The 26093-nt window shown below is 40.5% G+C and overlaps 2 protein-coding genes across 2 annotated transcripts in view; one reads left to right on the plus strand and one right to left on the minus strand.

The window, feature by feature from the left end:
- Positions 1–26093, minus strand: part of SUMF2 (sulfatase modifying factor 2) — a 221877-nt gene that overhangs the window by 54927 nt on the left and 140857 nt on the right. The gene's annotated exons all lie outside the window — the stretch shown is intronic.
- On the plus strand, positions 753–24898 carry LOC126039836 (merlin-like). Its single transcript, XM_049803553.1, has 19 exons — positions 753–856; positions 3987–4235; positions 5736–5850; positions 7634–7759; positions 8126–8248; positions 11953–12036; positions 12864–12932; positions 13149–13231; positions 14471–14546; positions 15002–15139; positions 16898–16972; positions 17750–17863; positions 18306–18428; positions 19008–19225; positions 20130–20232; positions 20965–21092; positions 21701–21851; positions 22539–22748; positions 23769–24898. Exons 2-19 carry the CDS (start codon positions 4228–4230, stop codon positions 23802–23804), a joined length of 1980 nt encoding a protein of 659 aa, XP_049659510.1. The 5' UTR covers positions 753–856; positions 3987–4227; the 3' UTR covers positions 23805–24898.

A 26093-nucleotide genomic window follows, 5' to 3' on the forward strand; every position in this document is an offset into this window, starting at 1 on the left:
ATTGTAACATGTATGAAGTGAGAGCTGGCCTGTTGTCCTTGCTTATCCACGGTCTGGTAGAAATTGAGTTTCTGTAAATATGTATCTAAAAAGGAGGGTTCAAAAAAACCCCCAACCTTACAAACTGAATAATAGCAAAAAAAGTCTTGACTTTGCTATTGCCTTTGAGGTGATGTGATCCTGGCAGCTCATGGAGCTTGTGGTCTCTTCCTGCTACTTCAAACTGAGGCCATCCTTTTTTTTTATTTAAATGAGTTCATTTATCTTTTTCTACTGGCAAGTATTTTGGCTGCTGCCCACTTTTCAGGCTTGTTCTGTAGGCATTATTGTCCCATCATCTCTTGCCGCAGGTAGGGAATCGTATTCACTTAATAGGACAACATCGTGCAGCTTCCTTTTTTAAGGTGGCTGGGTAGGGTGAGAATAGGCTATTCTTTGTATGGCTGGAGACACTGTTGAAATAGTTTGATCAAATACTATCAGAGGAGTTACTTGTACATTCATTATCAGTTCTTACAGATATCCAAGTCAAGATTCATAGGCTTCTCTTATTTTAGTGCCTTATTGCTTGAATTACAGTAGGGAGAAGTTGGGAGGAGCCTTGCTGGCACAGGCAGGAAATGGTTAAGAGCCTTTCATATCACCTGGGAAAGCAATTCTTTGATTTTTCAGAGGGCGCTAACATGCTGCAGTTCATAGGAAACAAAGGAAAGGGAATCAAGTATAAAAGTTGTTCTTGGATTTTATTTTAGTGGCAGAACTTGTGAAGGCTGGATATTGAGGTCTGCTGAAAAATACGGAATTTTGGATTAAAAAGAATTTTTTTCTTATCTTCATTCAGAAAATGATCTGTGAGGTAAGTCTTGATTCCAGCTGGTGATTTTAGATAACTTCTTTTTAGATTGAGAGGTAAGAAAAAAAGTCTTTATATTGCTGATCCATTTTAAAACAGTGAATTCTTTGCTTATATTGTTACTTGGGCAGGGCAGGGAGCACAGGCAGAAGTGTGAGTCAACAACTGTAAAAAGCCCACAACGCTTTCCTGTATTGTCTGTGTTCAAATTGCTTGCATTAATTTCTGAGCTTAAGTATAGAAATTCAGGAACTGGGAGAAACATGAGCCAGGGGGATTTGCGATGTAAGAGTTGCAGTAAATATTTCAGCAATGACAGGAGACATTTAAATGGTAGTAGTAACTATGTTAATGTACTTTTGCAGTTGATGCTTCAAGCATCTTCTGTTGGTGGCTCTTAAAGTACTTCCCAAACCTTGTTTCTCTAAACCATGCTGTACTCCTGAGGGTTTTATATTTCCAGCTCATGTAAGGACTTTGCTAGCAGATGATACAATTGCTGCCCCTGTGCATGTGCTGGTTCTTAAGGGCAGACTGCTTCTGGGGGTATAAGAGAGGGGTCTCACAATTGCCGTTAGTTCCTAGCCTGTCTGCAGCTGAGACTAAGGAGGTCTCACCTTAAAAAGTGCTGCTGGCTTTTTGTGTGTGTGTGTGAAAACAGATGCTTTTTCACTTGAGTGTGGCTGACCAAAGTGTGATTGGATGGTAATAGCTCACACACAGTTGTCACTGAGAGCAAGTGCCATGTGAATAGAAATCTTTATATCCTGTGGAGAGCCCTGCAAACCATCCATTCACCTTGGAAATGCTAAACTGAAAGTAAATTGTACTTTCATTCTTGGGAATTTTAATTAGAGCTTGTTTGTTGAGATATTTCTCTGTGTCTGTCTCTAATGTACTGAATTCTTGTGGACTTACTGAGCTTTTTTGGGGGGAATGGTGACTTCATTTTCTTTCTCTTGGTACTATTCAGTTAATACTGTAAGTGTCATCTGATGTGTGGGTTATTTCCCATTTTGATAAGTGTGCAGCGTAGTGGTGTAACATGACTGCCCATCTAGTGCTGTGATACAGATAAGCATCAGTCCTTGCAAGAGTTACCTTGCCAGTTCTTCTTGCTATTGCCTGCTGTTCCCAGTTTCCCTTGCACCCCCACGTTTTGCTCAGGCACTACCTTCTCATTGTCAAGAAGGGAGAAGACGGTGATCCAGTCAGAGCTGGTGGGTATCAGTTCTTTCATCTTGGACATGAACATGCTAAAAGGCAGAGTCAGGAGCGTTTAGTTCCTGTGAATTATATTCCTCATTACTGCATTTCTGTTCCCCTCATCAAGTAAAGCTTTTATCATTCTGTTGGTTTTCATAAGGTCTGGGTGAAGCTGTGGACATTCACAGCTTCTGAACTATCTGTTCCCAGATTCTGGCTGGACAGGAATCTTTTATCACCCCACCCTGTTTTGGATTAATGCGTTATTTGGTAAGGTTATGACATGCTCTGATCCTGGGTCTTGAGCTTAGATCCCTGTGGCAACTGCAGAAATAAATCACTGGAGCTCAGTGACAGAAACTCTATCTTGAAACACGTTGCACATGATTCACAGTTAAATGTTGTTATTAGCAGGGATCTAGAGAGTGGATTGCTTTTGCATTTAAACCAAAGATTGCAAACCCAGATTGCCTTATTCGGCAAGATTTCTCTTACTTGAAAAAGTTATTTTTCTAAAAACTTGAGTGTTAAGTGCTTTTGCTTATGTTGTCAGTATCTGACATTCATTTAAGGTATTCAGTGCGAAAACCTTTTCTATTTCTTTACCAGTGCTATCGATTAAAATGCAGTTTACGTTTCTTGGGAAAATTTGATATTCAAAAATGCCTTTTCACTGTGAGTCAGAATGTACTTTTCCATGGAATAAAAATTCTGGAAAGGAAAAAAAATGCTATTGGAAATGTTGAACAAATTATATTGTCATTTCAACCAGGTTATACAAGAAAAAAGAAAGAACTTCAAAGTCAAAATGAAGGGCTCTGGTGTTTTTGTCATATTTTGAGAAAATTAGTACATTCTTCTGCAGTTGTTCAATTTTATCTGTTCAGCGTTTTCCATATGAAACTTTTTGAGAATGTTCTGTACTGGCCCTAACTCCAAGTTCCTGTTTAATTCAATTGGCCGTTTCAAATTACATATTAAAAATGAATTATGAAGCTTTTTTCTCCTTTGTCTTCAGCCATTGGTGTTTCTTCTAGAACTAATAGAAGAAGGGGTTGTTTCCAGTATTGTATAGTAGTTTGTAGTTCTCGTGCTTTAACTGCTGTATCCAATGGTACAATTATTTACAGTAATTCTCTGTTTTGAAGAAAACTGGACAGGAAAGACCTTTGGAATGTAACAGGTTAAAATATAATTTTGCTGTTAGCTGTGTTGCAGCTTGCAGATTAGAGATCAAAAACCTACTGGAATAATTACTGCTGTTTTGGATGCTTTCATATGATGCTTTTATTGTCAGTATTACTGCAGTCACATTACACCATACTACTATGGCCATTTTTTGTTTTTTAAATATTCCTTTCCCCTTAATTAAAAACACTTTTCTATGCTAAATAGAAAGGACCTGAGGTCTGCTCAGTAGTGTGCACTGAGGTGTTGCCTAAATTGTAGAGGAAACATACTCTGTGGCAAGATCTGTTTTTATTACTCTAAAAAAAAATTCCCTGAGGGCAAGGGGGTACCCTGGGGCTGATGGGATTTGGGTTCTGGATATGCCTATCTGTGAAGCACCCTGGCTTGCACTGATCTTGTAGTGTGAATTGGCCTCTCCTGGGACTGGTAGTAGGCACCAGCAGAAGGACCAGCTTGGGGAGAGTGCTTTGAGGGCATGTAGTTCCCTCCAGTCTTGAGGGAGCAGATACTGTCACACTGTTTTGGATAGAAGATCAGAAAGATAGGAAATCCATCCCACGCTTTTCCAGCATCATAATAGTCTTATTGTTAGTGAATTTTCTCAGTGCACAACCTGTCTGCAATTTAAGCCCTTTATTCCTTTTCCTAACCATTGTGGTCATGAAGAGCAGACATGATAATGTCTCACCACACTTGTCCCTTCTCTGCACTAACCAGTACTTTCATTTTGCCACAGAGCATTTTCTAGCCCTTGGATCTCTCCTTTGGATTCTCTCCAGTTACCCCACTATCTTTCCTGAAGTGTGTTGCCCCAAACTGAACAAGACTTCAGCAGAAGCTTTACCAGAGCCAACTGGAGCAAGAGGACTCCTCAACTGGTCTTGGTGGTGTCAGAAAGATTAATTTCCTCTTGAGCTTTTCTTCCCCACTCTGATTTGTCTCAAGTACTTGTTCTCAACTCTGCTGTTGATGTCCATATGATTTGGTAACTAACTAATCTGTTCTCTGCCTCAACTCCCCTACACTTTGAAAAGAAAAACTTCCATATACATTTTATCTCCTGTTTAGCTACTTGAAATTTTTGAATGAGGGGCATGTACAAAGTAAGTGGAAAATAATTGATACATTTGCAAGCCAATTTAGAGCTCAGCAGAAGCAAAGACGAGGACAAGATATTTTATAAAATCCTGGAAGGTACAGACAAATGGAACTTTTCAGTTGAAACTAGAACTTTATTTTGGAATTACTTAAGGAGAGATTGGAAGTCTGCCACACTGTAATAGTCTTATATTGTAGGAAACCAAGAATGCCCTTGTCTCTTCTTGACCTATATAATTCACAGATACTAACTAGGTTGTGCAAACTGAGCTGTTATTTTTATAAGGTAAAAAGAGGAAGAAAACTTTACAGGCTGATTTCCCGTGCTCAGAAATAAACATTCAAGAACTGCATAGTGCACATTCACACTATCATTTAACCCCAACTTTCAACATTTGGTTTGAATGGTATCTACAAAATCCTTGTGGCTGTGGAAATAGCACATGTATCCTCAATTTTCTTGATGGCATGCAGTCAACTGCATTTAGAATAGAAGATTTGTGAAGGAATTTTCTGTAGGCTTCTGCAAAATTAAATTCATTTCACAAGAACTCCACTGGGAAAATTTCTGTTCTCAAGAACTTTCATCATTGTGAGCTGGTATGCCCAAGAGAACATGGTAAATTTGGCTGAATTTCACTGCATATGTTCTTGGGATTTGTATCATTTCAGGGAGTTAAGATCTTCTGTTGTAAAGAAACTCAATAGGTTAGTTGCTCAAGGAGCCATAACTGATGGAAAAGGATTGAGTTGGATTTGATATCATAAGGTTTTCCTACATGATATAGCACTCTACTGTGTGTTTTACAAGTGGAGCTTCCACCGATGCGTTCGGTGTTGGTACATGCTGCAGAGACCTTTGAGAAAGGGAATTTTGCTTGGATATGTGAAAGGGATGAGCAATGTCATAATTCTGTTGGCATTATTCAAAAGCCAGGTATCACTTTTATGAAACTGTAAACATCCATCAGTTGCAGTTTTGTTGCAAGAGACTGCTGAATAGCATGGATGTGGGTGATTGTATGGAGCACGAGAGCTGGATTGCAGGTTCCCTAGATGTCCTCAGCTGTAGTGAGAGGCAGGCCCCAGGATCTTGCAATATAAGGTCTGAATGATGTTCTTTCTAGTACTGTAGGAACCCAATGTTTGCCAAGGTCTGAGGAAAGACAGGAATGACATTTTGGAGCAATTTATTTTAAGGAGCAAACTAAATTTAAAGGTCAAACTAATTTTTTTGTCTCAACTTCCTTTCTTACTGTCTTGGACACAAAAATGCATGTTTAAAGGTGATTTTGTTCTGCAAGTTTGGACTCATCTTACTTTGGAATCTAGCCAAGAAAATGTTACTGAATTTCCAGCCCTAAATGTAACCCATGTTCAATTTCAGGTGTGGCTATCATAAACTAAAAAATATGTCCATCCGAGGCCTGAAGAAGAAACAACCAAAGACTTTTAAAGTAAAAATTATAACAGTGGATGCTGAAATGGAGTTCAGCTGTGAGGTAAGAGTCCTCAGCAGAATGCTAGAAAGATGGAAACTAACCTTTGTATTAGCAAAACATAAATTTGAAAAGTTCAGATTATCAGTTCATGGATGGTCTTAAAACTGAACTGTTATTTTTATAAACAATGGATTACATAGTCTCAGATGCATTCTTCTGTTAAACAACTCTGACTATTCAGAATTTAAAGCTGTTTCTATGAAATCCATTTGTGACACTGCTAAATTAGCAGTAGGCTTGCTTTCTTTATAAGCATTCCAGCACATGATGCAGGGCTTGTTTGTATGTATACCTACTTCTCCACAAAATTTTTTTTGGTAAGTAACGCAACTCTTTAAGACACTGTCATCTTGGATAAAGCAGTCTGGTCAGAGCTGGTCCTAAGACGTTGCTTATAAAATAATTTATAAAATGGTACTTTTGTGCTCAGTTCATCTGGGACATTCTCTTAAAATTTGCCATTTGTAAACACCAGTTTATTTCTTTAACTACAGTGGCTGTTTTGTATCTTTGGGCAGAAGAGAAAAATGACCAAGTGAAAAAGCTAACTTTTCTTCTGTTACAACTATCTAGTAAATTGGATAGAGAAATCATGACTGCAGAAAAATATGCAAGAAAACAAATATAGCAAGTGGCCAACTGCTAAATGAATTGGTCTGCACTATTGAGGAGACAGAACTATGCCTGATTAATTCCTAATCATCCAGCAAAGGCAAAGAGAAAAAAAAGACATACAGTTATTTTGAGTTAGAAAACTGAGGTCCAGTGGGACTGGCAATTCTAATGAGAGACTTGACTGTCTTGTGGGGCATTTAGTATTTAATTTACTAGGTCCCTCAGAGACAGAATAGATTAGTCAGAAGCAGTGCACTTCTGTGACTTACTGATCTAGAATATTTGCAGGCAGAGTTGTGAAAATAAAGGATTTGGAAAATGTGATTTAGAGATCAGAGTCTTTGTTAACAAATCCAGCTTAATGTATTCTTTCCTTTGCTATCTTTCTCTTTTTCCCAAATATTGCTCTTTTGCTGGGATGATTTCCTGCTTTCCATCCAAATATTGCCTAAAATTTAATTTTTTTTTTGCCATTAAGTTTTTAGTGGATGACACATGCAATTAGGCAAAATCATCTTTTTAACATGTAGCCAATAGAAGAAACAGATGTGCAGCTTCTTCAGTGAAAAAATGAGGCATCATACGTGTGTGAATTTTGGGACCTTTAATCAAAGTTTGCTCTCTATGGAGCCAGGCTACTAAACTACTCTAGAAGACAGGCTCCTGTTCATTTAAATCAGAGTAGCATAAAGGCTTGGCTTGGTGCCACTGAAATAGCTGAGGTATGTGAAAGATGGATTTGCTTTCATTGTCTGGCATTTCTGCACTGTGCCCTGACACTCCTTTGATTTCCCCTGGCCTTCTTTCAGTCTTTCCAATTTGTATAAACTATTGAATAAGATTTTTACAAATATTAGTAAAGCCTTGCTGTGTCCTAGGAAATCAATAGTACAATCATCGTTCCGCGTGCTCATAAAGTGCTTGGTGCTGTGGTTAAATGACTACAGCTGCTCTGTGAATATTCTTCTGGAGGAGAGGAAGAGGAGGTAGAGCATTGTAACTATTTCACCTTTGCTGTAGACAGCAGTGGGCATATTTCATTGAAAAGCTAAAGGTGAAATAAGAGTTCATAGGAGAAAGGCAAATGGTAGCCTAGTTTCCTTGTCTAAATTGTAGCAAATTCATTCAAGACATACCTGTTTTTCTTAATTTTCTTTTTCTCTTTTAGATGAAGTGGAAGGGAAAGGACTTGTTTGACTTGGTGTGCCGAGCACTTGGTTTAAGGGAGACTTGGTTCTTTGGCTTGCAGTACACTATAAAAGGAATGTGCACCTGGTTAAAGATGGACAAAAAGGTATAGAAAACAAAGAATCACAGTAATTTTGTACTTATAAAAAGATTTACTTTTTTAGTACAGGAGCTAAAGGAATGTGTTACATGACAACTCAATTTTAGGTGGTATCATTTTTTTAAGACTAAAGTTCATTGTGTTATTTGTCTGATTGCTTCTGTCACATTTGGCCTAAAGTATCACACACACTGATCACTGCTATATGCACTGATTGCTATTAGATTAAAACTCAGCATTGCCCTTCCTTCTAAAATATGGAAAGGCTGCTTTAAGTGGATTATTGGCTGCTTTCTGATTTTCCTCTGGAATATTATTTTGAGACATTTATATACTATTTTTTGTTCCTGCTTTTATTTTATCTGTAAACAGGTTTTAGATCAAGAAATCCCCAAAGAAGATCCCATTAGCTTTCACTTTTTGGCTAAATTCTACCCAGAGAAGGTAGAAGAGGAACTGTTACAGGAAATTACCCAGCATTTATTCTTCCTTCAGGTCAGGAACAGTTTTTAACCATTAATTCCTTCTATATTTACACCAGTCCTTTTGTATTGTCTTTGATCTTGTTGGCAGCTGTTAGCCTCAGAATGGTTCTGCTGGCTTCAGCTGTATCAGTGTCTCTGTAAAGGTCATTTTTATGAAACATGTCTCCTGACTGCTGTGGTTTGTATACTGGTAAGGTGAATGCTGTTTGCCTTCTGCAGGTTTTTGTTCTCTTGATGGCTCCTCTTACTGTTTGTGCTAGGAATGGGAGTCAAATTGCTGAGACCTGTAGCTTCATGTAAAATAACTTTTACACCTAACAGTTTGGGTGATAATTCCACATCTGGATATTCCAGACTTGTTTTGCTCCTATAGTAGGTATTAAAAAAAAATCCATGCAAGGCTGGCACTGCTTGAAGAACTGTGAGGCTTTTGTCCTAACTGGTCAGTGCTGAGAAGTCAAAAGTGAAGCCATCATTTTAATCAGCTTCAGAAGTTATTTTGAGGACTTTCATCTTGTCTGCTCTGGCTGCAGCTAAGTTGGATGAAGAGAGTCTCAACAGCTCCTTGTCATTGTTGTCTTAGACCTACTGGTGTCATCTCTTGTGTAACCATTCCCTAACCTAGCTCTTTCAAAATGAACAGAATTAGAAGAGACCTGTTATTAGATGTACGCATGGTGTGGAGGAGTGACTACACAAGCAATTACAGTGGCAGTTGTGAAGGTGGAGAAGAGGGAAGGAATGGTGATAAGCAGTTGGGGACAATAAGCTGCTTCACCCATATCAGCTGCAGATGGAACAAGACCTGTGACTACAGCCTATCCCTGAAACTAAAAGTTGTGAGTTCCTAAAAATAGTCCAGGTGGTTACTGGGAGGCCTTCTGTGTGTGACTGTAGAAGGCACAATCACTAGAAAACAAGAACTCCCTAACCTATCCTTCTTAAATCTTCTTTTTGGGTTGTAGGGAAAAAAGATCGTAGAATTTGATAGCTATTGTGAAATATAGGTTTGTTCATCTAGCAAGTTTCAAAAGGAGTGGAGCAGCATAGACAGCTACGACTCAAACAGAAGATTCACCACAATGTGTGATCCTTTCAAACACAAAGTATGGAGGCATCATCATGTCTGATAGGCCCTGGATGAGAAATGCTGTTCCCTTGGTGGTATTCTGAAATGTCCAGACTTGCACACACTGACTTCTGCCAGTCAGATTAGCCAGTTGGAGTTGTCTTCCCTACCCCAGTGAACTGGGTACCTGCTACTCATGCTAGCAGAATAAATCCCCAGCCCTGACAAATCTTCATTACAGATAACAGAACCCATTCCAGCTCTGCCATAGGGGCAGCTACTGAGGAGTTGCAGGATAGTAGTAATGTGCTCAAGAGCAGAGTTGTTAGCTGTGTGAACACAGCTTGGTCTGTACACCATGGTGGTTCTTCCAGATTTACAAATTTCCATGAGATGGAAGCCAGTAAAAGGAATAAAGTTAACCCCACACATGCACTGATGCTAGTAGCTTTGCAGAGGCAGATTTCTTATTTGCCACTTGGTTTTCTTTTGTCCCAGAAATTGTTAGGGTTTTCTTGGCTCCATTAAAAAGTAGGTGAAGCAGCAATTTCTTGGAGTACAGTGCTGTGTTGTCAAAATAAAGATGCATCAACCAGAAAAAGCCATGCTGTGGCTCCATGGCTGCAGCAAGAGGCCGTAGCTGTAACAATAGGTATAGGAGCATTGAATTTTGGATGGTCACTTGTTGGTCAGCTGTTTGTTTCAATGTCTGTGACATCCAGCTTCTCTCCTGAGTTGCTGTGGAGTCCTCTGCAAGTTACAGCCTTGTGGTGTGTTGCTTTATTCTGGTAGCTTTTAGCAGTATGTGTCTGTGCAGGTAGATGGGGTGTATGGAATAAATTCAGTCTGCATCTGTAAACAAACACAGTAAATACACTTGTTCCCTGAGGAGGATGTGTTAATGAAGTAATGGGAAAATGCTGTTGTTCCAAGGGCTAATACACTAACTAGAACTTCATCCAGAACCCTTAACCACTTGGCAATTTGTTTCTTAAACTAATTTTGGAAAGGGATGAGACAGGCAGAACTCTTTTCCTAGTCTTCTAATCCTGATTTTTTTTCGCTTTTCTTTTCTCCTTGAACCTGTCTTGACTAGCAGATAATGCAATTAGCAAATTCTTTTCATTCCAAAATAGAAAAACAAGACTGAAACAAATTTGAACTTGCAAAGTTTCCTGACTATAAGAACTTAAGATCACACCTGGATGCTAATAAGAAAAACATGTACGGACATCTGGATGCCTACAGATTTCAGCTCTACTGACTGTTCAGACCTTTGCAAATTAATGTGGCATAACAGCTTTTTGCAAGATGTGTGAATAAATGTAAATGACTAAAGCTAAATATTGTCTGTGTAAAGATTAGTTTATTTGCTCATTCATAAAGAAATACAACAATGTCCTTGTAAGAACCGATCAGGAAAGAACCCCCAGACACTTATGGGGAATTTATCTTAAGTTGTTCTAAGTTCTGAAATGTATGATTTGCACCATGGAGTATGAAGGCTGGAGCTTTCCAATTTGGAAGAAAATTCTTTTCAGTCTTTTCATTCTTTCCATTTTAACAGCTTAGAAAGAATTTTCCCTGTACGATAACTCAGGTTCATATATTGTGCTCACCAGAGACTAAATTTAAAAGAAAAACTTTCATGATGGTTCATTTCAGTTCACAGTACCTACAGTGCCAAAGTGTATTTGTGAAGGTAGCTCACTGCTATCTCAAGTAATTTTTCTTTTTGGAAATGTTTAAGACTCTGTATTATGCAAAATTTTCTTGTCTTGTGCTTGTTAGTAGGCTAAATACATTACACCTGAGAGGAGGATTTGTGAAGATTAATTTCCCCTTCCCTCTTTAGGTTTTCAAGTAAAAATTACCCAACTGATTTAAAATCAAGCAACATCCTACAAACTATTATGCCTCTGATCTTGGTAGCACCGTAGATTATTAAAATGAAAAGAATGTTAAAAGACCCTTTACCATTTATACTGGGCTTTTATTTTTAAGCCCCTATGTTTTGATTGTGCTTAGACCACTGTAATTGAATGAATTAAGTTCTCCATTAATCGGCTTCCCTTTGTGGGGTCTCCTTTATTCTCTCATTCTGGAAAGCTTGAGAACATACTGTTATGGTTTTCAGTATGTCTCTGTCCCTGGCAATATTAGTCAGCTGTACAGCCCTGAGCAGTCTGGTCTAGTTGGACCTGCTTTGACTAGATGACCTGTAGAGGTCCCTTCCAACATAAAATTTGATGTTTTACATGTTGTAAAGCTAACTTTTCCAAAGAAATGAAGAAAAAGAAGAATTGTTAAAGGGAATGAAGTGCAGACAATAAAATTCATGTTTTATAACACATTCTTTTTCAGGACTTCTTATATAAATGTGTGGATATAGCTGACTGACATTTCTATGAACTTAGAATTAAGACACTGACTTTCAAAAGTTGGGGTTTTTTTTTCTTTAAATGTGATGCTAAGTAAAGGCTTCCTGTGTTTCTGAATGCCATTTTATTGTTGCTGCTGTTAACTCATAACGGTGATGTTTGGTGCCAAGTTATAGTCTGGGCATGTCTAGTTTCATTTCAAGCTTGACATTAAGTCCTGGCTTTGTGGTTCTTGTAACTTGCTCCCTTTTCCTTTTGATTTAGGTTAAGAAGCAAATACTGGATGAGGAGATCTATTGTTCTCCAGAAGCAACAGTTTTACTGGCTTCTTATGCTGTTCAGGCCAAGGTTTGTCACAGAAGTGCTCTTTTTTATTGATTTTTGGTTGTTTTTTTTTAATTTCTTTTAACCAACACATATACATGTTGGTATGTAAAATGCAGCAGTGTCAAAATTTACTATTAAATAAGTAGGTCATCCTGGTAGGTACAAGCGCAGCTAGAAAAGCAAGATTTGGATGCTACTACAAGGATTTTGGTATTATCTACTATGCTTTTGCAACTTCAGGGATTTCTTTGGACCTAACATGTTAATGTAATCATTCTGCCAGCTAGAATTATTTCCTGTTTTAAAAAAATGACCATGGATACAGCAGGTGCTGATAACAGAAGTCACAGTGGAAGAACATGATGGTTTTTTAGTATCTCCCAGAACACAGTTCAATTCATGTCACCAAGAGCCAAACTTATACAATGGTAGGAGGTGAACACAAATTCTTAGCAATGCTGGCCCTCTGCAGAAGCCCAGCTTATATGCCGTAGGCTATAGGACTAGGGGAGCTTATACTCCTGAACATAGCCTGTAGTTCAAAGGAGGCTATGAAATCATGGGAGATTCCTTCATATCTGCACTTACCAAGAGCTGCAGGCTAGGACTGAAGTCTAAGGTTATAGGCCACCTTAGTGGCTGTATTGGAGCCACGTGTGTAGCACAAGGGCTGAAAGTAAATTCCATGGACAGTTCGATGAGGGGAGCCTGTTTATTACGTGTTACCCTGTCTACAGGAGAACCAAACAAAAATGGTCTCAAGTGATTGCATCAAACTATGCAAGCAAGAAGTTCTTCAGCACTCTGCATCTAACAAACTGAAGTTTCTTTTCTTCTTTTTGGGACAGTATGGTGACTATGACCCAAACTTTCATGAGCCAGGCTTTCTAGCCCATGATGAACTTTTACCCAAAAGGGTAAGTATTCTGTATAAAATCAAATCTTTGGATCTACTCTTTGCAACACAGGTACTGCTGTGGGATTAACCAGAGCATTAGAAACTGTTTTTATCTGCCCTGAACTTGGCAAAATGACCGAGCTGTGAACTGCATTGCTGCATTCGTGTTGTTTGGGAGAGGCAGCACATGTATTTGTATCTTCAAAGGAAACCAAACTCCTTCCTTTCTCTGTAGGTCCTCAGGCAGTATCAGCTGACAGCAGAGATGTGGGAAGAAAAGATTACTGCTTGGTATGCTGAGCACAGGGGTATTGCCAGGTATTGAAATAATTTAATTCTTTGGAAATCCCATACATTTCAGTAACTGGTTGTTTGCTGTCTTCAGTGAAGTTTGGCTTTTGTAGAGTAAGCAAAGAAACACTGGTTTCCAAGCTGTGATGTTAATAGGTTAATTTATAACTAAGGATAGAAACACCAACTCATCTGGGGTAAAAAGTGTCTTGTGCAGGGCTCCAAGTGCTTGTAAACTGGACTTGCTTTGAAGTGAGCAAAGAAGCTGAGGGCTCTTGCAGAGCTTCACAACCTAACATATCTAAAACAGGAGTCCTGTGTCATCAGAGTCCATGTATGCCAGCAGAGAAGTTCCTGCAGAAAGTTTGACCTGTGTTGAATTTGCAGTTAGTGCTGAGAGTTTAGCCTTTTCATTTAAGGCCATTAGCTACCTGGAGTTGCTGGTGTGTCTGCCCTATGCAGGAGCTGCCTTTCTAGAGCCATATCATACCAGTCTCCCCCTAGAATAAAAACAATGCATCTCATATTTTATACCTTGTGAAAATCATGGTTCAAAAGTGTGTCAGCATACTTGGCAAGGAACCAAAAGAGTAAAGACATGGCATCATAGTTCCAGGACTGAGTTTTGGTGCTTGTCCATGTGGACATTCAGCTACTTCAAGACATTCAACATGGCTGGGAATTCAATTAAACAAGAAGTAGGAGCTGTTGGCACGCAGAGGCAGCCTTTCCTAATATTGCGGTTCAATTTCTCTTTGGCTGTTCTAGATGCTTCTTAGCACTATTTTTACTGAATATTTTTCTCAAGATTTATTGATGCCTCACCTTGAAGAGAAAAGAACGGTGGGTGGAGAGATTCTTACCCTTCTTTGGCCTCTGCCCAAAGCTCTGTTTAGAATTCGTTCAGGACTCATTTCTCAATGAACTCTCTTTCCTGAAGGAAATATTGTCATGTCGTGGAAAACAATGGTAGGGTAGGTCTCCAAGACATAATAATGACGGAGTGGCAAAACTAACACAAGGATAAGACTGGACTTGAATTTTAATAAAGAATACACTATACATGGTTCGAAATAAGTACAGCTTCACTGTCTGTATTCTGTAGATGCTGTTCTTATACTTTTTGTATTGTTGAGAGTAAGATGGCAAAGTTAAAGAAAGTACAAAGGACCAGATTACCAGTTCTTTAAGTGGGAAATGTAGGGTCAGCTAGGAGAGAAAGGTTGGAAAGGAATCTCCAAGTATAATCACGGCCTTATTCTCTAGGGATGAAGCTGAGATGAACTACCTGAAAATTGCTCAAGACTTGGAAATGTATGGTGTCAATTATTTTCCAATTGCTGTAAGTGTTTTATTTTAGCAGTTTTCAATTGCTGTAGATGATGGTTCTGTCCTTTTAAAATCCTCCAGGGAGTTTGGAACTGGGACTCCTGATTTCTGCTTTTCTGTGCTGTTGGTGGGCTGTGTACTGATTGTCCTGACTTGGTTTACTTGCCTGCTAAATGAGCAGGTGAATAAAACAGTTAAGATTAATGTTTTACAATCTGACAAAGGTCTTGAGTAGCTCTGGGTATGTAATAGGAAGAAGGAGAAATAGACTAAAAGTTTAAGCTGCTATAGTCGACCTAGAGGACTGGGTTTATTAGCTAACAGTGACAATGTTCATAATATTTTGTGGAAACATCAATTTCATAAAAATACAGATAAATATAAATGTATTGGAATAACTGTGGTTCTTGTCTGTGGTTGTTTAATGTCACCATAAATTGCATTTACTGATATCTATTGTTTTTTTAGCAAAATAAAAACCATACAGATCTCCTACTTGGAGTTGATGCCAAAGGTATTCATATCTACAGCATTAATAACAGGTTCTCTCCAAATAAGTCGTTTGAGTGGAGTGCTATCAGAAACATTTCCTATAGTGAGAAAGAGGTATGATGGCTTTGATATATTATTCTTTTTATATGGGCATGGGTGTGGACTGGGATTCTTGGAACAGGCTGAAAGCTGTCTCTGTTTAAATAATTTGGGGGAGAAGGGGAAAATCCTAGGAAGCTTTGTTACAGAAATAAAAATAACAGACCTGCCTTTCAGATGCGCTGGATAACCTTGGTTCCCCTAGGAGCCAGAGGCTGCTCTGAGCTCTCCAAAACTGTGGAGCCCTCTATTCTGGTTCCTTCCCTGCTGCTTGTCCTTTGCAAAACAAGTGTGTTGATCTCTGAAAAAGGTAGATATTATGAATGCCACTGTGACTAGCTTCTTCAGTTATCTCAGCAGGAATTGGATGATCTGTAAAGACTTAATGCCACTTTCACATGCAGAAGGTGTCCTTGGACATGAGGTTTGAAGCACAGCGGCAAGAGGAGACACGCAGGGAGATAACACGTGTTTCTCTGCCTGAATTCTGCCAGTTTGTCAGCACATGATTTCAGTCTTCAGCCCAACCCTACCACTGCAATTTCATTGTGATTTCAGGGCCCATCTTCTACTTGTAGAAAGTACAGTGGGGAGTGGGTTAAATTTAGTCTCATTACAAATCATGTGGCTACGTGGAAGGCTATGATCAGAAAAACAAAACTAGAAAAACTACATTGGTACTGGAATACCTGGAATTTGTCAGCCAAAGGACAGCACAGCCTGTTCCATTCTCTGTGGATCTTTTGAAAGACATTGAGGATGGGATTTGCTGTCCAGAGTTAAATGTGCCTACATTAAATCAGGCAAGGCAACCTACAGGAGGTTTTTGGTCCTTGCATGACACTAAACTTCCCCTCTTGTCTGCAAATAAGCTGCTTTAACTCCCTATTGTTGGGAAAATGGGCAGCCCTATATTAAAGCTCCATTAAATTCAGTGACACATTCACAGCCCTGTTCCTCCCAAGGCAATACATTCAACCAGTTTTTACCTATGGAGCGAAACAAGCTGTAGGACGTTATGATCTTGGTGACTCCAATGGTCTGAAATTATACATTGCATTGTAAAGGAAATATAGGAATAGAGTGCTAGCTAACCCATGAGTCACAGAAAACAGGATCTTAAAGAATGGAGCCATATTTTGTTACGCAGCCAAACCGAGCACAACATATGAACTGAAACAGTGTGTACTGACCTGGCAGCATGAACGCTCTTCATGTCCTCTGGAAACAGCTTGGGAGATAGGACTGAAAATGTGAGAAAGCAAGAGCTCCAGGACTTAGATACTAAGTCAGAAGAAATCCCTCAGGCCCTTGATACATTTTGTTTACACTTGCAATGACTGGTATTCAGAGAGGTGTTTGACATCTTCCTAATTTGAAGAACATGATTACTTCTGGGGATTAGTAATGTATTCTGTTTTCCTGATAACCAGTGCATGTTCCAGTGTTCTTAGTATAGTTTGCAATGCACAGGTGGCATTATTGTGAAAACCACCACCCAGACTGGCACCGGGGTGGGTCTGTGGGAGGCTTTATCTTCTAACATAGTCTGCTATGGAAGCAGATGAGGAACCTGTGTAAGAGCAACCCTGGTTCTGATTCTTTTAAGCAAAACATTTTTGCATCACTCGCTCCATGTTTGTGGCATAAATCACTGCTTCCCTGGAGAGAAGTGGAGATGAGCTAAAGTTTGCATTAGTATTAATAGTTTCAGCTTTGTTTTTCCTCCTTCTTACTGTGTTTCCTTTCTTTTTTTTTCTTTTGCCTATGTAGTTAACTATTAAACCTCTTGACAAAAAAGCAGAAGTCTTCAAGTTCTTTTCCTCTCAACTCAAAGTGAACAAATTGGTAAGTGTCCTGCTTTCCTTCTTTGCAACTGAGCCTGGTAATACTGACTGATATCTGAGTGAGAAATATTTTTTGTAAAACCTGTGGGGAGGCCAGGGAGCATTGACGTGCAGCACATATTTTCCTGAGGGTTGTTCTGTCTGGGAATCAGGGTGCATATGTTTGCCCTCTCTGGGAAGGGGAAATGATAGGTGGAAAGTGCGGTGTGAAAGAAGGCCCAAATCACAAAGGGAATTCCAGATGCTGGAACAGGAGGATGTAGTGTATGGAAAGGTGCAAAGCCACTGCAGCATCTGCCTGTGTGACTGGCTGGTGTGGGTTCTTAATCAGCTACTGCCTCTCCTTTTTTGGGAGAAGTAACAAGGAAGGGACCTAATCAGCTGGCTAACTGTATCATCACTGATTGCTTCCTAACAACCACAGGGGCTGGGTCACTTCTCAAGGAGCTTGTGGAGGGGCCATCACAGGTGACCACTCCCACAGCTACATCTTTTTGGCCTAGATCTGTTGCCTGTTATTATTCAGGAAAATGGAACCAGAGAGAGATGAAGGACACAAGGAACCCCTCATCCTGTTATGAACTTTTCTAAACTATTATGTACCTGGGTGTGAACCTGCCCTGGGTACTGATTTTCTTGGAAGGGAAGCAACTGCCAGCACTTGTGCTGAAGTTAGAATTGTTGGCTTAAGTCCTGTGAGGCCAATGTGGGGCTCTTTGTCCCTCTGGCTGGGACACAAGGACATCAAAATCGCATTTGCTTTGCTTTTCTTATCCAGATTTTGCAGTTATGCATTGGAAACCATGACCTATTTATGAGGAGAAGAAAAGTGGACTCAATAGAGATCCAGCAAATGAAAGCACAAGCCAGGGAAGAAAAAGCTAGAAAAAAGGTAGATTCTTTCTGCTCCTCTATTGTTGAAAACACTGATTATTATTCCAGCTGGTACCCTTGCTGTCCATGCATTGCATCAATATGTGTGTGGGAGGTGAGAAAGTGCAGCAGGATTGAATGTGGGAACAGCTCTAGTGTGTATGCAGCATCTGAGGATGTAAGTGATGTTTGTGAAACTGAATAAGTGATTGCAAAGATTTGGGGTACATAACCGATCAATCCAAGTGCTCTCCCAGCAGTCTGAAATAACCAGTATTACCTGTTAGAGGAGTTCAGTGCTGGAAAGTGCAAGCAGCTTCAGTATTGCATCTCTGGTGAATATCAGTCCACCAGCTAGAGAGCAGTCCGTTCTTCATTAGATTCATTTGCTGTGGTGCCTCAGGCCCAGATGAGATTCTTGTGCAAACCCACAAACGTGGTGTTGCTCATTCTATTTCCAGATGGAGAATCAAAGGCTGGCCAGGGAGAAGCAGCTCCGAGAAGAAGCTGAGCGAGCCAAAGAAGAGCTGGAAAGGCGTCTTTTCCAGCTGGAAGATGAAGCCAGGCAGGCCAATGAGGCCCTGGTGAGTAGCACATTATTCTGAATATTCTTGTGCTTGATGGGCTTTCTTGGTTTGGAAGCCTTTTTTTTTTTTTTCTTCTGACGGCTCCTGTGAGATACTAGGAATTATAGCTCAGACAAGGCTGGAGAGTTTCTGACCACTGGTGGAGAGGGCATGCTGGAATACCCGGGAAAACTGATCTGCCATAACCGCCATTTGCTTCTTGTATTTGGTTCATAGTGCTTTCTTCAGGCAAAGAGGGAAGAAAGGAAGTGATCCTGGAGCTGAAACTGGCAGAAAGGGGCATGGTGCACTGGCAACTGAAGGTGCCAACTCAATTTTTGGTTGATGTCTTTGTCCAACTCTAAACAAATGTGTCTCCTTGCTTTGTGGAGGTGAGAGGCAGGAAGGAAGTTAGGCAGTTCCAGAGCAGAGGAGGAACACCAGATCCTACAATTATGTTTACTATACGTCTTATTTTAAGGAATAATATTCTTATCACTTTGATCTTTTGGGGAAAGATGTCCTCTTCCTGACTGTCTGCAGGGGTGATTTTGTAGAAGCTAGACAGGGTAACTAAGAAAAATTGTTTCTTCTTAGCTCCGATCCCAGGAAGCAGCAGAGTTGCTGGCTGAGAAAGCTCAGATTGCAGAGGAAGAGGCAAAATTGCTGGCCCAGAATGCTGCAGAAGCTGAGCAAGAACGACAGAGGCTGGAGATCACGGCTCTGAAAACCAAGGAGGAGAAACGCCTGATGGAGCAAAAGATGCGGGAGGCAGAGCTGATAGCAGTGAAGCTGGTGAAGGAATCTGACCGGAGGTTAGATTTGCTTGAGTGAGGTTGTGTGGTTTCTAGTGAGATGCCTGGGTGGAGTGCGTGCTGCTTTTCTCAGAGCTAAGCCCATGAGGGAGGGTTGTTCCCAAAGAAACACTTCAGAGTGACTAAGGCTTCTTGCATCTTGTTTGTTCCACCTGGTACCAGTGGTTGTGATGCAGGTCAAGAATTTTACAGAGGATCAGGTGCAAGGCATTAGAGAAGTTTTGTATTAAAGATCCAGAATGCAGAAGCATTTTCTACTTAGCATTGTCAAAAGAGCACTGGCTACTTAGCTATCTGAATTTACCAGTCTGTATACCCTGTGAGTTATGAGGCTGTTTTCATTCATTAGTACCAAGGGATGGTGTCTTGTATCCCTTTCACATCTTTGAGAGGTGTAAACCAGGTAAACTCATGTGGAACATAAACCACTCTAAGTGTTACCATGTTCCATAACACTGTGCTGCATGAAGATGCAGAGTAGACCAGTGTTGACAGATGATGTTTAACCTTGCTATTAAGGGCCTTTTGCTTGTTTTAAGATACTGCCAAAAAGCTTGCCAAAATAAAGAGCAGATATGTTGCACCTCTCCCTACCTCAGGGAGGATCTCTGACAGCCTAGACAATCTGTATCAGCAGGTCATAACTGAGCCCATGGAAATTAGGAGTAGGAAAAACATGTTAATTCAGCCAGTTTGTGCAGGATTGTATTTGAAAGCATGCGTCATGCTGTGTTCAGTTAGTTCTCCATGTGACCATCCTACCACAAGTGTCTTTGGGTAAAGGAATCACTCACAGTAATGGATCTTGTTCTCTGGAAGCTAGTGAGGTGCATAGCTCTGAAATCCATGTGTTGCTTTATACTGGAAATCATCAACCAGTCATATCAGGATATTTGTCTTACAGAGCCAAGGAAGCAGAGCATCTAAAACAAGATCTGCATGAAGCCAGAGAGGCTGAACGGAAAGCAAAACAGAAACTCGTAGACATAACCAGGCTTAATTATCCTGTAAGTTTCTGCTCTTCTGGGCACCACTTCATCTTCAGAGATAGTCAGATGTTGATTGCATTTTTATAGCCCCCATCAAGCTGAGTAGTGGCATGTCTGCATCCAGCTGGGGGACAAACACCTATTGGACCAACTGGTGCTTAAACACCATGTAGCTAGGATGGAAGTTGTATTTGTTCAGGACAGTGAGTCAGGGTGATAAGAAAGGCAAGACAAAAGCTAAAAACAGGACTGGTGATGGGACTTAGGGTGCAGAGATTGTCTTGCCTGCATTTATGCCTAGTACTGAGTCTGTGCCATGTCAGTCAGGCAATACTTTGTGGATGTTGTTGTACTGAGCCAGCTGTGTTATACTGGCATGCAAATTGCCCAAGAGTGTGTTTAGGCAAAGCAGATGAGGCTGTCTCTCGAGAAGGCAGCATTAAGGCTGTGTGCACCAGCTCTCTCTTCTGCTCCAGTCTTGCTGAGAATGGATTTCCATTCTCTGCTGAAATAGATAAGAATGTTGCAGCCAGGATACTCCTCTGCCCTTGGGTCTGTGGGTTGTGGATGTCAGCAGTTCATCTGGGGCCACTCAGGTAGAGGGGAAGGGCTGCAGGAGCATCTGTGTGTCTCAGAATCCATGGGTAACTTATGAAATGGCTCAGCATGGCATTCTTGCAGAAGCTGGGGAGATAAACCCAAAATTGAACAATCAGATCTTACTGACAGAGCTTGTGTTGCCTCTTTCAGCACATGGTCAAGTATCCGCAATACTTGCCAGCTGACACCAGAGATGCCAACTTTGACAAAGGATCCATGAAGCTGGATTTGAAGGACATTGACCTCAAGAGACTGTCCTTTGAGATAGAGAGAGAGAGGTATCAGTATGCTTATGGTGTAAATAAATGAGAATGTTAATCATGGAAAGTACAGAAAGGAAAAAAAAAAAAATCTCTGGGAATCACGGTTCATCCTTTTAACAACTCAGGATTGTCTCCTACTTGTACACACGGCTGGAGGCCTTTCCCTGATCTGGTGTGGATTATGTCTGTGTAAGAGTAGTTATTTACACAGAGGAAGAGTGTTCTGGTGGCATCAAGCCATGACAAGTCCGGAACCCTTTTGTCCTGGAGAGATTATGTCAGGGGCAAGTACTTTGCCGGAGTAACAGCATGTGAGAGGACAGAAGTTTCCCTCTAGTGTTGAAGTGTGGTATTGCGTTGATCTAATGCATGGAGAGGCTTTTCCCCTCTTGGTCTGGAAGGAAATGCTTGGTAAAAAGTTAGTAAGTGTGTGAATGCGGAAGGGTGGAAGTGAACCCTCTTCTCACTGGGTCAGGGGAGTCAGGCTGACACGTGCCAGTCTTCATTTTGTCTATCAAAAACCCAAAATGAAACAAAGAACTTCCTGGTTCCTCCTTCCACACACCTTTTTCTTGACCTATGTCATGTCAATAAGCTTTTTGTCCCCAATGTGTGGACTACAGGCTGGACTACTTGGAAAAGAGCAGAAAATTCGAAGATCGACTGAAAGAACTGAAGTCTGAAATTCATGCTTTGAAATTAGAAGAAAAACAGTCTGGGCTTAACTGTCATTGGAATGAAGTACTGGGATCCTTGGATCGCTCCTTAGGAAATGTATGTACCCTAAATACCTGCCACTTTTTTCAGCATGAACCATAAAATAATAGTGTGGGTGTGCCAAAGGTAGTTGCTGTATTTCAGTTCAAGGCACATGCTTTAGTATCCTTGATAGTAAAAATATTAAAGCGTGAACACAGACAAGGAAAATTCATGTCAAAACAAAATCTAAGAAGTTTTTCCTGGGCGGGATACCAGTACCATAAGCAAAAAATAATCATCTTATTTTACAGGTTATGAAATCACAGTATGGGTTTAAGATCTTGGAGCAAACTAAATTGTTGTAACTTAACACATTTAAATGTGGTTCCTCATAGTTTGTGTCACATTCTCATTTATGTGCTTTGTGGTTGCTGAAAGTCATAAAAGTCTTGGTGTATTTTTTTTTTAGGGAAGTGAGGAACTAAACCCAGATTTTTGTTGTAAGTTTTGTGTTATTTATATAAATACTCCAGCCTCTTCCTGAACCAGTGCAAGAATAGGGCTGGCTTTGTCTTTCTAGGTTGTTCCACATGTAGCAAAAATGGCTCTGAGTCAATGGTTTTGGAGAAAGAAGGGAGGCTTGGAAACATTATGAGGGAAGATGGCCTTTATTTTCTGACAACGCATCTGATGTTCTTTTTGGCTTAATGAGTGTTGATATAGAGAGGGCATTAAATTTCCATGTGTTCTTTTCTTTTAAAGACCCCATCATGGATGAAAACCTTCGAAACTGGAGATTCATTGGATATAAATCTTCAAAGACCTTTCCCTGCTTACTTGTTAAATACTACAAGCAGCTGGCCTTGTACCAACAAAATTCAACACACAGTGCCAGTGGAAAAGTCATCTTTTCAAGCAGATTCCTTGGTTGCCAACAGTGTGGGCACAGGACCCAGAAAACAGATTATAAAGGTAATCAGATTTGTAAGTAAATTCCCAAATGTTGACTAAAAGTTTAGAGTTCAGGGAGGTGAAGAGTCTGGCTTTAGGCACGTGTTTTGTCCAGTTCTGTCACAGCCTCTCAAATGATGAGTCAATGCATGGCTGTTGCTTGGGTTTGGAGACCCTGCATTGGTGCAGCATTTGGGACTGTTTATAACTTGAGGCCACCTGTTTTTTCACACTTATGATCTAAGCTGTAATGCAAAGCTGTAAGCTTTGGTAAATGAAACGGAGATGCCTGAAAGCAGTAGGGGGATCTGTGTTAAATTTTATTTGTATCAACCAGGCTTGGAAATGAGAATGTGCTCCCAGCTATAGAGAGCTTAAAATGTACTGTGCCTGTCTTCTGGTTTTAAGGGGCAGGGAGTAAGATACCAGTAAATGCCAAGACTTCCAACAGTTCAATTCTCTTCCAACATTTTCCCCTGTCAGAGTCCTGAAGACCTAATGAGCTGGGTCTTATGAAAAAATGACCTGCTTTTAAATTTTACTAGAATGGAGAACCTAGTATGCATTCAAGAACTGTAAGGGCGTGTGGTCTTGAACAGTGGGAAGAAAATCAGCTTTCTCTAGGCAATGCTAATTGTGCAAGGTATTGGGACTAAAGAAAGCTTGATGTATTTGCTGCTGCTTTATATGAACAAAACTGAGGGATTTTAGGGTCAGTTAGAGGCTCTAGTATATAACATTCAAGACCTGAATCTGCAGGGTTGTGCGCTTAGAACTAGACGGAATGCAACTGAGTGTAGCAACAAATGAGGAAGCAGCTCTTTCTAATGCAAGCAACAGAAGCAACTTTTAAGATTAGCCTAATCCAAATAGCTGATGTGAGGCAAATATGCCTCTTTAAGAAGGAAGAAAAAGCTGTTGCAGAGCATCTTGCAAAAGGCTACAGTCAGAGGTGAAGGAAGAACTGGACCAAAGGGAGTTACTTTGCTTTAAGTAGGAGTTCAGGGCGAAACTAATTTTTCCTATTTGATTTGCCTGTAGGTTCAGCAGCATGACTCGGATGTGATCTACATTTGAAGCCTCTTGTTTCCTTACCAGACTGGTAGAACCTGGTGGCCATCTTTTTGGCTGCTGCAAAATGCATCTATACAGGGACACTTGCGCAGCTCAGTCTGCTGACAGGCATCAGCATTAAGAGACATGGTGCTATAGTTAGAGCGGTGCCATTCAGCTTCCAAGCAGATAACGTAAGCTGGGAGCGTTAAAATTGCCAGTGTAAAATGGCTAGTGTCTTTGGGTACAATGGTAAACGTACAAACCCAGAGGAGTGTTGTTTACTACTTATGCACTTTTGAAGAAACACTTTATACTTCGCTAAACCTTCCTCCCCCAGGTGTTTTTACACACTGACTTATCAGTATGGTACTGTGCTTCTGTAGAAAGGATGCTAGGCAGCAAGTGTCCAGGAGATGTTTGGGATGAGAAAAAAATTGTATGTGAGCTTGGTGTTTACCTACACAATAGACTAATTATGTTTTTGGTTTGGTCCATGGGAGATGACTCCCCCAGAGCTGCTCAACGTTTTAGTGTTTGCCTGCCAAATATTTTCCTTTTCCTCCCCAAACATTGCTTGGTTCGCCTAATTGATTTGCATTTCTCTGTGAGAAATCTCAGCTTTTAATTCCAGATGTAGAAGTGGACATCTTCAAATACCTCTCATTCCTGGGGGAATCCTTTGTTTGGAATGCAAAGCTTCTGTTCTCTTTACAGTTTCTCACTAGATCAAGCACTTTCTGTTGCTTTTGCCGCTCCAGCAAACTTTGCATACATTAACTTGTTTCCCAGTTCCGTGTAACACAGCTTCCAAATTAGACAAAGACAAAAGATGCTGTTGGTGTCTGCTAAAGTTGGACTTGTTTCTGATGGAGAGGTGTATGCAGCAAAATGTCTGCCTCGTTAGTAAAACCTACTTGCATTTTGTGTGTGTTTAAGTGTGTGTTTCACAGTAAATCTTCAGTCTGAGGACTTCTGGGGAGGCAGACAATATGCAGCTGTAGCTAAAGTAGTAGCACAGTTGAGCGTGTGATGTAATGTAAAAATGAATATTAATGTTAAGTATCTTGTTCTAAAAGCTAAGATTAAAAAAACCCACATTCAATAAAAAGCTTCAATTTCCACTTGCTAACAACAACTGAACTGAATGTTGTGTCAATATTACAACAATGTTAACAAGGCAAGTTCTAAAAACAAACACACAAATCTCTGTACCTATCTGGAACAGACTGAGAGCACAGTGAGGGTAGCATCTGTAGCCAGCTCTGTTCTCAGACTTTTGCCAGTCATGACAGTTATGTGGCAAGATGCACATAACTGTGATCTGCAGTGGTGTCCTGTTGTCTGTTTTCTCAGCCTTGCGAGTAGTTGCTGCCTTCAGTTGGCAGTGGGGGTGGGGTGTGTCAATTCTCTTCACAGCTCTGTCTGATATGAGATGTTTGCAGACTATTGGCTATTACATGCATAGTGTCTGCTCTGTCTGGGAAGAGCCTTGTCTGAGATGGAGAAGCTGTCAGAGATGTCAGACTGAAGAGGCAGATGCTGTCAAGGTCCCAGTGTTGGGTAGGTGGCATTGGCCAGAACTTGGACAGTGGTGAGATAGGAAATGGTCCTAGAGGAAAACAGTACAAAACAATTCTGAACATGGCATTCTTGGATTTGGAGTTGGGGAAGAGTGCTGGGATTTCCCTGGTTCTTCTGTTCCTGTTTCCTATTTTTTTTAAATTTTATTTTGTATCTTGCCACAGATAGTTAGGCTTGTAACCTCATTCTGCCACATGTGCTGGGGCTTCCTTTTGCTGTCATAACTGAGCTGCATCATGATATGGGGTATAGAGGAAGAGAACTGCTCCACATGCACGACTGATTTATTTCTTTGGACTTGGTCCTGGATATCACAATGAAGAAAAAGATAGGGTCATACTGCTGCCAACTTAAAAATGAAGTCTATGTGCACAAGCTGTTCTCAGCCTGCTGGCTCGCAGGTACTCTTGCTGTGTGTTGCTTATGTGCAGCACCATGTCCCTGCATACTTGTATGGGTGTTGCAGGATTAGACTATGGGGCAATAGGAGCTGGGATCTGTTGGAGAAATGCTTGCACAACCACAGATGGAGTCAGATGTACTGGGCTGTTGCTGGGAGGGCACTGCAAAGAGAAGTCCCACCCGGGCATTAGTTTGCTTAAAACCTAAATAAATATTTGCAGCAATTAAACTTTGTATGTTGGTGGTTCTGATGCTCATACTGCCTTGCAGAACTGACCAGTTCTTAAAACAGGCAGCTACAGCTGTGTTGAGGAGCATCTGAGATTG

Source organism: Accipiter gentilis, chromosome 6 (genome assembly GCF_929443795.1).
Source record: "Accipiter gentilis chromosome 6, bAccGen1.1, whole genome shotgun sequence".
In the NCBI taxonomy this organism is placed as follows: Eukaryota; Metazoa; Chordata; class Aves; order Accipitriformes; family Accipitridae; genus Astur; species Astur gentilis.

Excerpts from the sequence above, each read along its gene's own strand:
- LOC126039836 (XM_049803553.1), top strand. Across the intron at positions 12,037-12,863 it reads CTTATGCTGTTCAGGCCAAG|TATGGTGACTATGACCCAAA; the intron begins GTTTGTCACAGA and ends TTTTTGGGACAG. Across the intron at positions 21,852-22,538 it reads TGGATCGCTCCTTAGGAAAT|ACCCCATCATGGATGAAAAC; the intron begins GTATGTACCCTA and ends TTTCTTTTAAAG.